The 15495-nt window shown below is 43.9% G+C and overlaps 1 protein-coding gene and 1 non-coding gene across 2 annotated transcripts; one reads left to right on the top strand and one right to left on the bottom strand.

Moving 5' to 3' along the window:
* Nucleotides 1-1650: 1650 nt before the first annotated feature.
* On the bottom strand, nt 1651-15481 carry LOC135918766 (proline-rich protein PRCC). Its single transcript, XM_065452452.2, has 5 exons — nt 14878-15481; nt 8756-8812; nt 8152-8643; nt 4922-5119; nt 1651-1779 (listed from the first exon to the last, which is right to left on the bottom strand). The coding sequence occupies exons 1-5, from the start codon at nt 15271-15273 to the stop codon at nt 1693-1695; spliced, it is 1230 nt and encodes a 409-aa protein (XP_065308524.1). The 5' UTR covers nt 15274-15481; the 3' UTR covers nt 1651-1692.
* Nucleotides 13172-13246, top strand: TRNAT-CGU (transfer RNA threonine (anticodon CGU)). Its single transcript has one exon. It is a non-coding gene; the product is annotated as a tRNA-Thr (tRNA).
* Nucleotides 15482-15495: the final 14 nt, after the last annotated feature.

The raw sequence follows: 15495 nt of genomic DNA, 5'->3' as shown, positions 1-15495 counted from the left end.
CTAGCACAAGAGCGCACTGAGGCCTGCTTACCCAGTAGTCAGTGAGTGCTACTTGACTTCCAGAAATGACATGCAGCCCTGAGAAGCCATTACTCACACACACTCAACATAGGCACATGTACACATATCAACTGGTGAAAGCCCCGGCACCCTTCCAAAACGTTTCCAGTGGTGTGCGGCAGAGGGCAGCGCAGGAACATGAAAAAGGTGGATTGCATTGCATTTGGATGTACTGAGAAGATGCAGTTAGGCCAATTAGATTTTCCCACCTCACAGCTCTCGGACGCTGCAGCCTTTTCTCATTGCTCTCTAGGCAGTACTTCAAGTTGTCTTATTGCTCTCTTGGTAGTACTTGAAGGAAGTTGCCTTCTGACTCCCCAAGGGCAATATCACCCAAGTGAGCATGATTTCCGAGATTGTCGGCGCAGTTCAGAGCTTCTGCACCGCGTAAATGATGTATCTTCACTAGGGGTGTGCCAATACTCGTATATCAGTGAATTGTATCAAATAGTGAACCTTCAAATAATTTGATTCACGAATCAAATTTGTATTATTTGATTTATTGGAAAACATACATCCATGCCACTGTTTCAATTTCCGGGCATTCTAATGTAATAGCAATTATTTCACGCTAAAACGCATAATGAATAAGCATTGTTCAACCTTGTTCGTACGTATTGTAAAAAAGTGTGAGAAAAAAACCTACTAACCGGAAAACATACGATCTGAAGTGAAAAAAATTGACAGACGTTAGCTGTAGATGCGGTGTGTGACAACTCGGGAGGAGATTTGCTGATACCAGAATAGGAAACTGAGTGCCCGCCAGAATTATCACGTGAGGTGGGCAGGTGAGTATTGTGGGGAAGCTGCTTTGGCAGGTGGCTACTGTTCTCAATCATCCGTGCTTCGTGCCATTTCTTGTTTACACAGTATCTAGCGACCAGAAAGCATATCATACGATTGCATTTTGGTGATGTACTGAATTTTGGTGCCAAAAGATTGTGTTTTTCAGGAAAGTATGCATCAGTAAAGAAGAAGCATATCTGTATTAGGTTGTTTTTTGGATTCTCTGGGAAATTTCGCATAACGGGATCGTATCAACAAGGTTCCTCTGTAAACAGTCTGGAGCTATTGCCCACCTTTTCATATGCTTCAGTTCTTGTTTTTTCGTCTTTTGGGGCATTTTTTGTCGCCTAACACTCGTCAGGGTATGTTTTGGTGAATCAAGGGAGATGAAATGCTGTCATTGGCCATTCTTCTAGTACTGAAAAATCAAGGCATGCCAAAGAGCATGTTTACAAAGAAGATGAATAAGGTAGCATAGTTATGCAAGGAAGCAACAAAAATGATCGGCTGTGTATAGTGGCCAATCCATGTGTCATCCCAGGCCTGCCCCTAAGCCATTTTGTTTGCCCCTACGCCTGCCCCTATTCCTCCATGCTCAGAATTCAACGACGAAACAGAAGGCCTCGAAGGAAGTTACTTCAACTCTGATGAAAGTCATGTCAAGGGCCTTTTTGTACATTTCAGTGCGCGGTGGAATTTCAGATGGCACTCAATTCAGTGTTGACGTAGTACAACATCCAGACGAAAATCTCTGAAACTGAAACGTGGAAACTACGAGCATAAGCACTTAAAAACAAGACCGAAGAAAATGCAACACAGCATTTATTAAAGCACAGATGCGAAACATCAAAATCCGTACTTTGCTTGAGTCTGGCGCTTAGTCATACGGTTTTGTGCCCAAGTGTTTTTCAACTCCTGTTCTCGTGCCTTGGCCTGAGGGAATATGAAAGAAGAAAATGAGCTTCATGAAACATCCATCATGATACATGGTACACGAAATTATTGTTACAGGTGGTACTGCTGTTTGGTCACTCACGCAGATGAGTGTGGGTAGGTGAGAGTACTGCACTTCAACTCGATAGACCCCACATTCCCACATGGACTAATCTTACTGTAACAGCCATTATACGTACAATCCAGTCACGCTTGCAGCATTGGCAGCTTGTCCCGGGCGTGTGTGTGTCTATGTGTATGCATGTATACACATATACAGATAGATATTAAGTATATAAATATGGTGTCCCAGCCACCTGCTGCCTGATTTTCACAGTGAAAGAGAATGCAGAATAGAGGTTATCATTTACCATACACAGTGTTCCTCTGTCAATTTTCTCTGAGTGAACAGACAGTACTAGAGCACCGTCCGCAACAATCATCAGCTCAGAAGGCAGTGAAGGCACTTTTGTGCTTTCTCAGAACTTCTGGTTTGCGCAAGTGGCTTTAACTCAAGTACTCTCCGTACACGTCTCTACACCTTCTCTCTCTTCCCCTTCTCCCTTCCCTCTGCATAGGGTAGCCAACCAGACCCTTGACTGGTTAACATCCCTGCCTTCCTACATTCCTATCTCTCTCCCCTCTGTCAAACACAATGTGCTATGCTGAAACAATGGCACATGAACAAAGGATAAAGATAATGCATAATTCAGCCCAAGCTAGGTTTCACAAGATGCTGGCCACAGCATTTCTGAGGCGCAGGGTAGGAAACTGTGTTCTCTATACCACATCCTTTTAAAGCTTGCAACATTTTGCAATTCGATAACAATATTACTGAACCTTGTCTCAGTTGCAATTTCCTCTGCGTGAAAAAAAAAAAGGTATGCTGGAAATGTAGTCGCAGTTCCGCAGCGTGAAAGGATTGCTATGCCTAATATAAAAATTTAAGTGAGAATGAAATACATTTGGGACTCGTCTTGTGACTGTCCTCATCTGAACATACCCAGCTGGCTCATCTGCTGCAGTGGCGTCATCTCGCTCTCCCACTATGCTGGTGGGTCGTTCATGTACACGGGGAGCATTTCTGATAGCAGATATAATTAGAGGTCAATACCAGAAGTAGGTTCTCCCGACTAGTCTTTAAAAACTTGCCGTATGCGCTCTTGCATGCTTGCTACCTCAACATACCTTAGTAGGAATACGAATGTGGGAGCCCTGAAAACTCAAGCTCAACTCATTTCATAGCTAAAATGAGGCAAGAAGGACACAATCTGAGCCACTTTTTTTTTTACTACAACAAAAAGAATGAATTCAGAATTCAATATGAGTGTGATTTTCATTTTGTTATTAGAACGATACACATCCTTGGGATGACCATACATGGGTCTTAAAATAGGCTCAATTTTCTCATCTAGAACAAAATAATGCAACATGTTTTTGCAGTACTAGATTTACCAGTCCTAGGTGGGTATTCTATAAAACTTTCATAAAAATCAGCGATGATTATTACTTCATTTAATACATCTCTAAAACGTAGCAATTTTTGTTATTTTTGCAATTTGGGCATTTTCAGATTTTATAACGAAATAAATACGTGTTGTAGTGGCATACTTTCTTTATTAGCTTGCGAGAAACTTTGTGAAAGTCTGTAATAAATATTTTCAGCTTCATCACCTTAGCTATAGTGGCCAAAAAAAAAACATTGTTTGGGGTCAGTCAGAGGCAGTCGTTGAAAAACCAAAGTTTTGAAATTTTTCAATAACATACTGTGCGTGTCAAATTTTATTTACCATGGGTCAATAGTACTAGTGGTGTAGATGTACGTAAAAAAATTTGCCAGGGTACATTGTGTTAATAGGGTGATAATTGATAATTGGGTGATAGGCATCGAATTTGTAAAATATGCGTCATTAAAACGCTCTTTTCCACCTTTAGTAAAATACGAATTTTTTTCAGGAAATCTGTGCTATTTTTCACAAAACAAATGTCGATTCCTTTATACAAAGACATTTTTCCACATCATATAAAACTTTCGCTGAAAACTAAAAATATTCGGGACCCCTGTCCTTATCTGAACACAGCCGAGAAATGTTAAGCGTGGCTGTGTTGCGTTGCTCCTCGCTGATGAAGCGAATGGGTGTGAAGCACATACATTGTGGAAGAATGGAAAAACATAAAGCTATGGGTTTGTTCCATTACAGTTCCAGTGGTAATGACATGCAGTTTCGCCATACTGCAGCAAGCATCATGGTAGAAGCTGTTTGTATTGGTAAAACATACATGTATGGACGACATGCACGCATCAGAGTTTGGCTACAATACTCCTCAGTAAATTATATTTCTACTGCTTTATGGCCGTTTAAAATTCCAAAAGAAAACATTTGTTTTTTGTCAGAATTGTAGAAGAAGTAAGACAGGGAAGGGGGTTAATAGCCTAATACCATTGTTGGTAGTCACAATTCCTTGTTTCATCCAGATTGAATTAAAAGCATAATTCTTCTGCAGCAGCAACAACAAATTAAAGAAAAACATAATTGTCTCAGAAAAAAAAATGGTGACACTACCTTCCCATAGAGAGCTTAACCGTTTCTCATTCTGGCAGATGATGCCGCCATTCCTTCCAGCTAGTAAATATACATCCTTTGCTTTGCCACTACCACAGATGGCACTCAACTGGATTAATCATGGATGAAACAAGGCTCAGTCACTGTATAAAAGACAAAACACACTGCCAGATGCTACCACTGTGAAACATGAGCCTGAACAATTAGAATTTTGTGTAGAGGAATCGTGGATAGGCTTCCGATCCAACAATCGGCATGTGGACAATTTCACTGCGTGCTATGGCCACAATTGCACAAAGCATAGCCTGAGCCATGACCACTGCTCTCAATGACACACACACAAAAAAAATAGCTTTAGCATACAACCTAACACACTGTCAGAAGCCCACAGCTTACTTCGTTTATAAACAATGGTGCACGTCCACCTGAAATTGGCAGTAATGGGAGCTACACTGCATACATCAACTGCTTGCTTGAAGTTTCCACTGCATATACTTTTTGAGCACCGCACGTGCTTAGCTATCGCATTGCATCACAGACTTGAGTTGCTGACAGCTTCCTGCAAGAGGAGTACTCACTTGCTGTGCCAAGTAGGTGATCTGGTGCTTGCGACGATGCTGTTGGCTTGTGTTGAAGTCGCTAGTGTTGCTATGACTCGAGTATGTGGACTGTTCGGTGAGGCCACGAAGGAGGATCTGGGTCTTGTCAACTTGGCTGTCCGCACACACGTCAATGATGTTGATCTCCTCTTGACGCTTGCCACGCAGTCTCACCAACTGCAGCAGGGTAAGGAGAGTGTTGGCACTCAATCAGTTAAGAAAACGACAAACGCTTGCCATTGTGCCATCAGGCACAAGAATTAGGAATCCTGCTTAAAAACTGTTAGCTCATATACCCTACGCCTTTTTCCATAATTTTAGCCTGACCCAAATCCAAACCAATATTCTTAGAACATGCCTGAACCCAAACTGAACCTGAACCGAAAAAGATATTAATGGTAAATGGTTCGACATGAGATGATTGAAGCATATAGTGTGCAAGCTGGTGCTCAATAGATAAGTAATTATTCGAAATGATGACTTTTTCATTCAGCGCACCCTATGAGCAAGTCATTATGACTCACAAGTTGCATTATGTGTGAGAATGGGTGTTTGCGCCAGTAAGGTGTGTGTGTAAAGGTGCTTGCCGGTAGCTGCACAGCCACCTAGGCAGAGACGCTTGCACTTCTGAGCTTGGCCATGCCAGTTAAGTTTCACTGCCGAAACATTCTTTCAAGGGTACCACAGAATCACTGTTTCTGTTGAAACTCTTAATTCGGTCATTAAACCAGCTCGCTACTATACTAAGTAAACCATAAAATGCACACGCCAGGGCACATGGAAAGCAAGAAAGATGGTGTCCTCAAGAAGGGAAAATAGGGAAACAAACACGTTAATCAGCATGGCTTCTTGTAACAATAAGTCGCTAATCAATGCCGTCACCTTCTCGGTGTCAGCTGCAAATGCAACAGGAAATGTGATTTTCTTGTGTTTTGTGGTTCAATTCACATTTAGCCCCTCCAAGCAGAGTACAGCACTCTTCAATTTTTATAAATCAATCCAGAGGCACAATGTGCTTGATTTGGACAACTTTAGCAGCATAGTCAGTGCAACACACACACGGTGTCATATGCAATTGTGCAAGAAATATTGTTGCAGTGTTTGTTAGTACAAACTGTTCTTGCTCATGATTCAGAAGCATCAATTTTCTCCCCTGCGTTTATCTTTTAATGTAAGAGTAGAAAATTGAGCAAAGTAACACTTGCTGACTCCTTCCCTTGCTTACAGACTAAAAGTTTGGAGTTGAAATTTATGTAAACCAATGTGATCCTGCCACTGTATCATATGCCACAGTTTGCTTAACTGCAGTCCAGTAGTAATTACTTGAAGCAAAACAAAAATTAATGACTTTGCTGCTGCCAAGACATGGAAGCTAAGCCCTACCATATGCAGACATGGGCAAGCTCACTATTTAGCTGTGTTTGATAAGTTACATTAAAATTTCTCCGTATCCTAACAATACAATCATCAACATGTGTTGCAAAAAAGCCATCACTGAAATCACAGCGATGGCAGTAACACCAAAAGTTTATTTAAACCGTGCGCATCGTGCTCTGAACAAGTGGAAAAAGGACCCAGCACTGAACTGCGCAACTGCTATTCGCATTGTTGGTATCTCAATGCCTAGATCTAAGCTACTGCATCTATAAATTTTACGGTTCAAACATCCCAGTAAATTTCTACTGTTTTGCCTGTACTAAATATGGATGACAATAAAAGGAATCGTGAAATAGAGGAAGCGCAGGGATGGACACGTTGACGCGCCATATACTCGTGCGACGACACTGCATAGGATGACCGTTTTTATGTGTATGGCTGCTGTAACGGAACAACATTAAACTCCATTGATATATATGTAAAAGCATTAATTTCTGTATCCCATATGCCACAGAGCTCATTTCTTCCACCTCCTGACAACTCTTGTGCATGCACCATGCGGACAAGTCGATAGCGCTGTGCATTTGTTGCCATAAGACAAGACACGGTTTCGTGTGCTGAACTGGTTTGTGAACCGGCTCAACGTTGAAAACCGGTTCACGAGCCATTGTAAAATTGTAATTCTCCCAACTGGAACTGATCCAGGATGAAATTGTGAGCTGAACCCAAACCCGAACTAGTGTATTTTTCATTTTGACACTCTGGCACAAATTAATTAAATTATGGGCTTAAACCTACAGCCCCTCCCTAATAGGTGGACCCCCCTTCTTCAGGGTGGTCACTCGTGCTTCCTTGATTTATCTGTGCCACGTGTTTGTGCATTCATCTTTGTACACATTTTCATCTCTTACTGTGGAGGCGAGCTGGCAGGCTCCCTTGTGTGCGGGCTATCACCTTCCTGCACAGACTCGCTATTTAATAATAATTATTATCATTATTACTAAAACTGCACACTGGGTAGTGAGAGATGCTTTAGTGGAGCGCTCTGGAGCCAGTTTGAAGACATGGAGCTTATTTAATGTTGAATTCCAATGGCGGAGTCGGAACAAGTTGTTCTGCTCGTTTCGGAGCAAGTTTGTTCCAATGGCAGAGTGAGGGCGGGAGTAAGGTGTTCCAATGAGAGAGTCGGAGTGGATTCAGAGCGGGAATCATTCCGTGGAGCAGAAAAAGGTGCTCCGCCAAAATCGGCGGAGTGGACCGGAACTCTGCGTGACGTATTTTCTTTACCACATCTGTCTGCTGGGAGGCGCCACCGGTCACGACTCGCGAGGAAGCAAAAGCTGCTGCATGCTTGGCAAGATATCCATTACGCACTTTTAAAAAAACAACACGTGAACAGTGCTGAAGAGACAAGTGACCGGTGCGGCGGTGCTGGGAGCAAACAGCAGAAGGAAATGACAACACGCAAGGTATCCTGGGTAGCTCGATGATAGAACTTCCGCTTTCACCTTGCTCCAGCGGCGCAGGTTGTGTTCCACTTGTGGATCTGGAGGTGTTGCTCTGCGCCAGAGTCAAGTGCTCGCTCGCGGAGTTCGTCGGCTGCTTCGACTCCGCCATTGGAATTCAACATAAAGGTGCTCAGCACATGGTACATAAGCACTGCATTCCGCTCACTTTGGTAATGCAGCCGCTGCAGCCAGAATTCGAAACTGCAACCTCAAGCTCAGCAGCAGAACGCCATAGCCACTGAGCCACTATCACAGGAGTACAGTGCAAATTACTGTGCACATGCATTCCAACTCATTAAGAAAAAAGGAAAGCCTAAAACTCACAGCTCCATCGTCGAGCTCAACGTCATAGACAGATGTCCCTGGCTCTTCAGGTTCTGCGTAGACAATCTTTCCCTTGCGGCTTGGTAAAGGTGGCTGCACTTCAGGGCCAGGCTCAACATTGAAGCTTGGCTGTGGCTCTGGCTCAGACGATTTGCTTTGTGGAGAAGCAGTCACGGGCCCAGCCGAGGCAGCAGGTGGCACGCTGGCAGCGGCATGCAGATCAGAGTCAAGGTTCACTTTCAGCAATGGCGGTTCACTGAACGTGAAGAAGTTTGGTGCTTCTTCAGTGGTATCTATGTCATCGCCATCATCTTGCTCCCACGGGTATAACGTAGTTGGCTGCGGTACTGCTGGTGCCCGAGGCTTTGGTAGTGGCTGTTTTGGCGCTGGTTTCGGAGGAGGTGGCCTTGCCAGCACCTGTGGCGTAAGCTGCTTCGTTGTTATGGAACCGTGCTTTGGTGCTGGCAGCATGCCTATGAGGCCAGAACCAATCTGTGAAAACAGTAAAATTAGCCGGCATACTCCATCACAAGACTTCCATGCAAAGTTTTCTTGCCATGCACATTTCAGCAAAATAAGCATGCAGCAGTAAATGAGGGATCACCTGAGCAGGTCGGAACTTCTTTTTCTTGTTTTCCTCTTCTTCTTCTTCATCGTCAAACTGTAAACACATACAGTGACTGATATACCAAGCCCACATTGCAAAAAAGTACAAGTAAAGAAAGGAAGTTTACGAGCTCACATTTAAACGTTACTAATGGCAAATTTTGTCAACTCTAAAGCAGTTAGAAAAAGAAATGGAAGCAGTGCACACAGTAAATTTTGGTTGCAATGAAGTTGCTATATTTTGAATTTTGCGCACTGCCGTGGAAAATAAAAGAAAGATCATGGTGCATGCTACCATAAATAGTCTACACAAAAACCCTCAGTATAACAAAATTACTTTATTTAAAGCTTCTCATGGTTCCAACTACACTGCACAACATTTCAACCAGATTATTCAAAGCAGAATGGTATTGGGTTCTACAGAGTACAACATGCAAAATGAGAAATCAACATCAAACCACTTGGCGAAGCACAGATGCGACCATGTGCTCTTTTTCACATCAGTTTTATGAGGCAAGTAGCTCTGGTAAGGCCACTCAACCACTTGGTGGCAACCTTTTGTAGCTTAGACCGCATTGTGCAATAACCCACAATTTGCACAGCTGCTCGCTAATGTCAGAATTATTTTTTTTATCACTTAGAAATGCCTATGCACACACTCCCTAGTGTTCCTTGAGAGGAGTAAAAGAACGTCAAGACAGGAAGATGACACCCTCCTGATCCTGATGATCCCCCCTCCCGAGTTTTCTGACGAACCCTTCCCCTTCTTTCCCAGGGGACAGAAAGTTTCAGGAGGTGGGCTCAGAAAGAGCTACATGTATAAAAGGGCACGCTTGAATGTGAAAGAAAGTTGAGGGCTCGTGGCAGTCCAAATGGTGAGGGGCCATCATGGGGGTGATTCCCCCTCCCATTCACATGAAAATAACGACTTCGCCGTCGTGCCATGAACAAATTGCCGAAAGGTGTGTCTACATCAACTCACATCCGAATGGAGAAAAAGCGACTACATTTGTACTTATTGGAAGAAAGAATTTTCCTGGCTGCACTGGCAATGGCCAAGACCTGAACATTGGCGAGAATTGGGATGGGAGGGGGCAAGATAGTGCAATGATGAGGAAACAGAATTAGAGAAAGCACAGAGGGGAAACAAAAAGTACAGAGGGCCTGTTTACAATAATTACAGCATCTACAATAGTGAATATTAGGGGAATTCAGATATTTTGCCTCCCATGCAGGGGACAGACTGGCTAGGAGGCAGTTAAGGGAGCCCATTTCGTGAGTCACAAAAGCATTTAAAGGTGTGAAATTGAGCAGTGATCTAGCTGAAGACTATGAACAATAGATTATGTACAACTATTTTTATAAGTTGATCACTATTGCAGTATCTGAAACAGGTTTGTTTGCTAACAGTTGCATTCACACTGATGCAGCCCAGGCAAAGAGGAAAAAAAGAGGTGCAAGCTGACAAGTATTGTATCTTTCCAGAAATTTTCGGGGGCACTAGCTCCATTCATGGACGGTGTCGAGGCATTTTTGAAGTAAATACACAAGTTCATCCACATCGCTGCTCTCCCCAGGCATTTCTGCCTTTGACAGGCACACAGCAATTACGGGAGTGGAGAGTGAGGAACACTATTGATGGGAAAATCAACAAGCGTGCAAAACGCTGTCTCAAGCTGCACATTTTTCTTTGTTGAAAGAATGATGACCTTGCCATTCTCTGGAGAACGAGCAGCCCCTGCATTATGTCTGTTACCGGTTGCGCACACAGAGTACACCAGTGATGCGATCCTCCATAGATGGAGATGTGCATCGTGGCCTTGCTGCTTGCAAGCATATTTGAGGCATGAAAATAAAGGCGATGAAAAAAGATTCAGCAGTAGAATCCCCCTCCCTTGAATCCAATGTTTAAGGCTGCTATGTTTAGGAACACACTCACTGTGCCAATAGGCACAAGGAGTGGGCCATTTTTGGAGAGAAAAGTAGGAGAAAGGTGTTGCTGTTAAGAACGGCCCGCTGACGTACAAGTTTTGCCAGCCAGTTGCGACAGCGGCATCAACTTTTCCTGGAACAGCACCACAACTCTCTAGCCACACGGCGTCACTAAGTCTACTGTGTCTACTGTGACGTAAGCTAACAATTCTCCGAAGACCGTTTGACGTCGGTGGGGACCGTGAACCTGTGCAGAAGTGTGTGTGTGTCCCTCCCGCAGAGAGGCAGCTTGTCTACGGTGCCTGGTCAAACGTTTCCCTCACCTTGGGATCGAGGGAGGACCGAGTGTTTATAAACGGCTGTTGTGCAGCTGCTCGATGTACTTTCTTACGCAGTCATGCTAGACTGATGAACTGCAACGTCCTTATGTAGATACTGTAAATAAACCCATATTCCTCGTTCTCGACGAGAAGCAGTCCTTCCCTTCAACAACGTCCTCAGCTTGGATAAGTTGGACGACGGCATGGGCCAGCTACCATCTAATTCATGCCCGACTCCAATCTTGACAACTGGTTACGAATGGTGGGATTGACCTACCAATCCTCACAACTCAGCACCTGTAGAGAGCAGAACATTGCAGCCCAACTCATGGCACACCTATACCTGATTCCGGATAGTGTTAGCTATTGCTGTCAAGGAGGGATCAGCACTAAAATGCCATGCACAGAGAATGGTGGGACGAGCGCATGCATAACACTTGGGGGCACTGTTGCTCCTCACCAGGCTCTTGTGTCGTGAAAGAGCTTCTCATTTCTGCTAAATGACCAAATCATTGACAACGCTGCGAAGAAGAAAGCATTCTGAAAATATTGTGACTTACTTATCTGGGAAACACGTAACAAGCCTCCCCCACCCTTTTCTTTCCTTATTTTTTTTCTTTTCCATGTCTCTGACTTACATTGCGTTAATAAACTTAAGAAGATCTTGCTGTTTGGCTAGTTTGTACATGCTGATAAGAATGAAAACAGTGCAAAAAATGGGACAAGAAATAAAGACCTACAGAAAGCTGACCTGCTCACAGCAAAGTATATCAAGGATGGGGGTGCTGGGCCAGGGAAGCAAAGAAACGTCCACAACAAACAGGTGGGAGGGCAGGTAGGTAAATGGCCTCAAAGTACACATAGAAACAGAAATATAGGAGTGTTAGGAGCCGCCGTGCCATTTACCAATGTGGTGAACGTTAAAGAGTGTGACAAAGACTGACAGAAAAGAGTTTTAACAAGGGAACTGGGGTGATGAATACGAGGAAGGGTGGGGGACGTGCATAAAAGGTATCAAGAACGAAGTTCGTAGATAATTATGGACATAGGGAGAGCATGTCGGCACTGCCTGATCGCTTTACACCAGACTGCCATGGTCAACTACCTAGCTGACGCTCATCTACCCTGTCGCGACACATGCTGCTTGCTGCGAAGAGCCCATCCCAAGTAAACATCTCGGCAATTTTCAGAATAACCGGGTATCAGAAGACACGACACTTTCGAATTTCTCAGAGCTACTAGCCTTTATTTTACTGTGAACTACAGATGCCATAATTTTCACAAAGGCTTCTAAACAGGAAGCAGCCCTGCTTTGGACTGTCTGCCTCATCAATTCTTGAGGGTGATAAAACAGCAATACGCATCCCATGATGACTACAATACCATGATTACAAGTTACTTCCAAACATCTCTTCAAACGAGACAGACAGCAGGTCACCGAAAGTGAGTGAAGTTTGCATCATATGATACTATTGAAGTTCTAGCGCGAAGATTCGTTCCTATATTTTTAAATGTAGAATAAAATAGCATGCCCACAATGCCAAAAGCATGATTGAGTGATAGGCGACTTGTAAAATAGTGCCCGCCCGTCTCCATATGTAGCCGTGGCTGAACCACTCACTGGAAGATCCGGCTGGAAAACAACACTCATCTCCACTGTTACCTAGGGTGCAACAAGTTTGGGCTGCAAAACAAGAAGATGCATGAAGTATGCTGTCTTGTTTTTGTTTGACCCAGCTTTTACTGCTGTTCGTTTTCCCAAGTACGAAATAGGTGATCAACATATATCAACGCATCAATTCATAATCGAAATTTTAGTTCTTTACAGCGAAGCTGTATATGTCTACCCTCCCGTAAATTTTTCAATGTCTGTTCCTCGAAACTCCAACGCCCTCTATGAGAAGGCAAAGCAAACCAGTAAGGCATGTGTTGACGCCTGATGTATCAAGGGGAAAGCTAAGAAATGACCCAAGGCCCAATCAGGTAGCATGTGTGGGTTTATTGACCGGTTGTCGCTACCCAAAAAGATCCTGTTCTTGTGACGCCTGTGGAAGAAAGGATGTTCCACATCTCCCACCAAGGTTTGCGAGTGGTGGCGCTGGCTAACACTGCCAGGATTCTACTAGGAAACGTAAATACCCAAGAAAGCGGATGGGGAAACGGCTGCGTGGTAGCTCAATTGGTAGAGCATCACACGCGTAATGTGAAGGTTGTGGGATCGTTCCCCACCTGCAGCAAGTTGTTTTTTCATCCACTTTCCCTTAATTTATCATTTATTTCATATATTAAGCACAAGTAATTTCCCCTATGTTGTCCTTGGTGTCAGTGTTTGTTGGCTCCTTATATCACCAATACCAAAGAGTTTCATACAATAATTACTAGAGGAAACGCTGGTGCTAGTGTCTACAGGAGCTGCAATCAGGGCACTTGAGCCAGCATGGGAATTATGGGAAGTACATGGATTTTCCTAAACTTTGTCCTTCTGGCTTCAAACAGCTTTGTGACTTTGTAAACTCACCATTTTCAGTGAAGTACTGTGTAATAAATAATTAAATAAACATTATGAAAACTGTCAGATGGCAGCATTCAAACGCAGGACCTCTAAGTGTAGAAGCCCAATACTGAAACTATTACACTACAGATGCACGCATCGACAAGCGGCACAGAACACCCTTATGAATTTCTCACGGGCAAGTCAACACGTTGAGATGCTTGGCACATCTTGATTTGGCCACCTCAACAGGCAGGCTGAACCACTGCAATTAGCAATTATCTGTGTTTGCAGAGAATGTGTCTGCACTAGCAAGCATGCCGATCAGTGTATACCAAAGCTACAACAAAGCCATTGTGATTGTCATTATTAAGTGACAATTAGTGATCCAATAAAGTCGTTACCACAAGCTTTTGCCACAAGAAGGTGGATTACCAGCTACGTTGGTACACTGATAATTAACATTATATATATATATATATATATATATATATATATATATATATAATGTTAATTATCAGTGTAGGAACACCCCTGAAATAAATTTCTGGCTACGCCACTGGAAACTACCAACAGCTATTCTCACATTTCTAGGTCTAACAGGCCTAGAGTGTCGTGTCTTCTGCGACTGCCACAGAACCTCAAAAAAGCACAGCCATGGAGTAGTAGTTAAATAACAGATGTACCTAAGTTACACAGGAGGTGCGGCAAGGTTCTGACCAGTGCTGTAGATGTCGCAGGGTGCTTTTTTCGTTGCTGGGTGCTTTTCGCGTCGCGTAGATAAAGTTTTTACGAGTACATGCTCCAGGAGGGCAGGTAGTGAAGCCTCAGGAGAGCACTTGAGGTTACAATAACCTTGTGTCCAAACGTCGGACGTACCTGCTTTGCTTCCGTTTCGCTAGCTCCGCGGCTCCCGCGTACCGATGTTTGCGCATGTTTTTGCAGAAGGGCACCTATGTAACTCAAATGGGACTATTAAAAAATGCTTTTGAATAATCACGAAGAGCACATATGAAAAGCTTGGTAGGAGCGAACATGCCGCTCCAGGAGAGCAAGCCCAGTCTTTACGACGGCCCCTACTGCTCCCCCGGGAAAATCAGCGATGTTATTTTGAAGGTAGAGCGCCGTAAGGCGCGAGAACGGTATAATCAGGCATGACTGACTCAGCACGAGCGCTGCAGGCGCGAGAAAGTCTGTCCGACGTACACCCAGCAACGAAAACAGCGCCCCGCGACTTCTAAAAAAACCAGTAAGAACTTTGCCGAAGGTGACACACATAGGGAGCACTTCCAAATTCAATTTTTAGGAGGTGTCTGCATCTTTGGGCGCCGGAAAAGTGCACACTCCTACTCTATACAACGTAAACGGTGAAAGTACCTGGTTCAAGGAAGGTATGAGGATCTGTGCTCGCTTCGATTTTGTGGCCTTATTTGCTTGTTTCACGACTACGTCTTGCAACGACGGATCGTGCAGTGTTGACGCGCTCTGTTTAGGAGGCGGTAACCTAGAAAACAGCTTCTGTGAAGCTGTAGGTTCTTCAACGTTTGTGACAGCAGGAAGTTGCTGTTGAGGTGCTGCGGTTTCACCATATTCACCAAGTTCTTCATCTGCTTCTGTCACAGGATCGCGCACGTTCTCGGCGATCCTTTCATCGAGCTCCCTGCTCACTTCTCTAACGGGATCGGGCACGTTCTCAATGATTTTGTCGGAGACGGCGTCCTGACTGCTATCGTCTTCAGAGTCATCGCTGTCAGCATACGCAACAAGAGACATTGCTACGACTTTTCGTCTCTAGCGTGTTTTACTACCAAACAATGAAAGTAACTCTGTCAAGGCATGGCGTTCACATACGTCGTTAACAAGTACTGGTGCTTAAGCGATAAGAAAAACAGTCGCTTGACGTGTCACACGAAAAAAACAGACCGCCACCGATGGCTACCTGTGAACGGCGCCATAATAAATGTTGCTAGTTACCATGGAGAAACTATTCGTATG

This window comes from Dermacentor albipictus, chromosome 1 (assembly GCF_038994185.2).
Source record: "Dermacentor albipictus isolate Rhodes 1998 colony chromosome 1, USDA_Dalb.pri_finalv2, whole genome shotgun sequence".
NCBI lineage: Eukaryota > Metazoa > Arthropoda > Arachnida > Ixodida > Ixodidae > Dermacentor > Dermacentor albipictus.
This window is presented reverse-complemented; position numbering and strand designations above follow the sequence as displayed.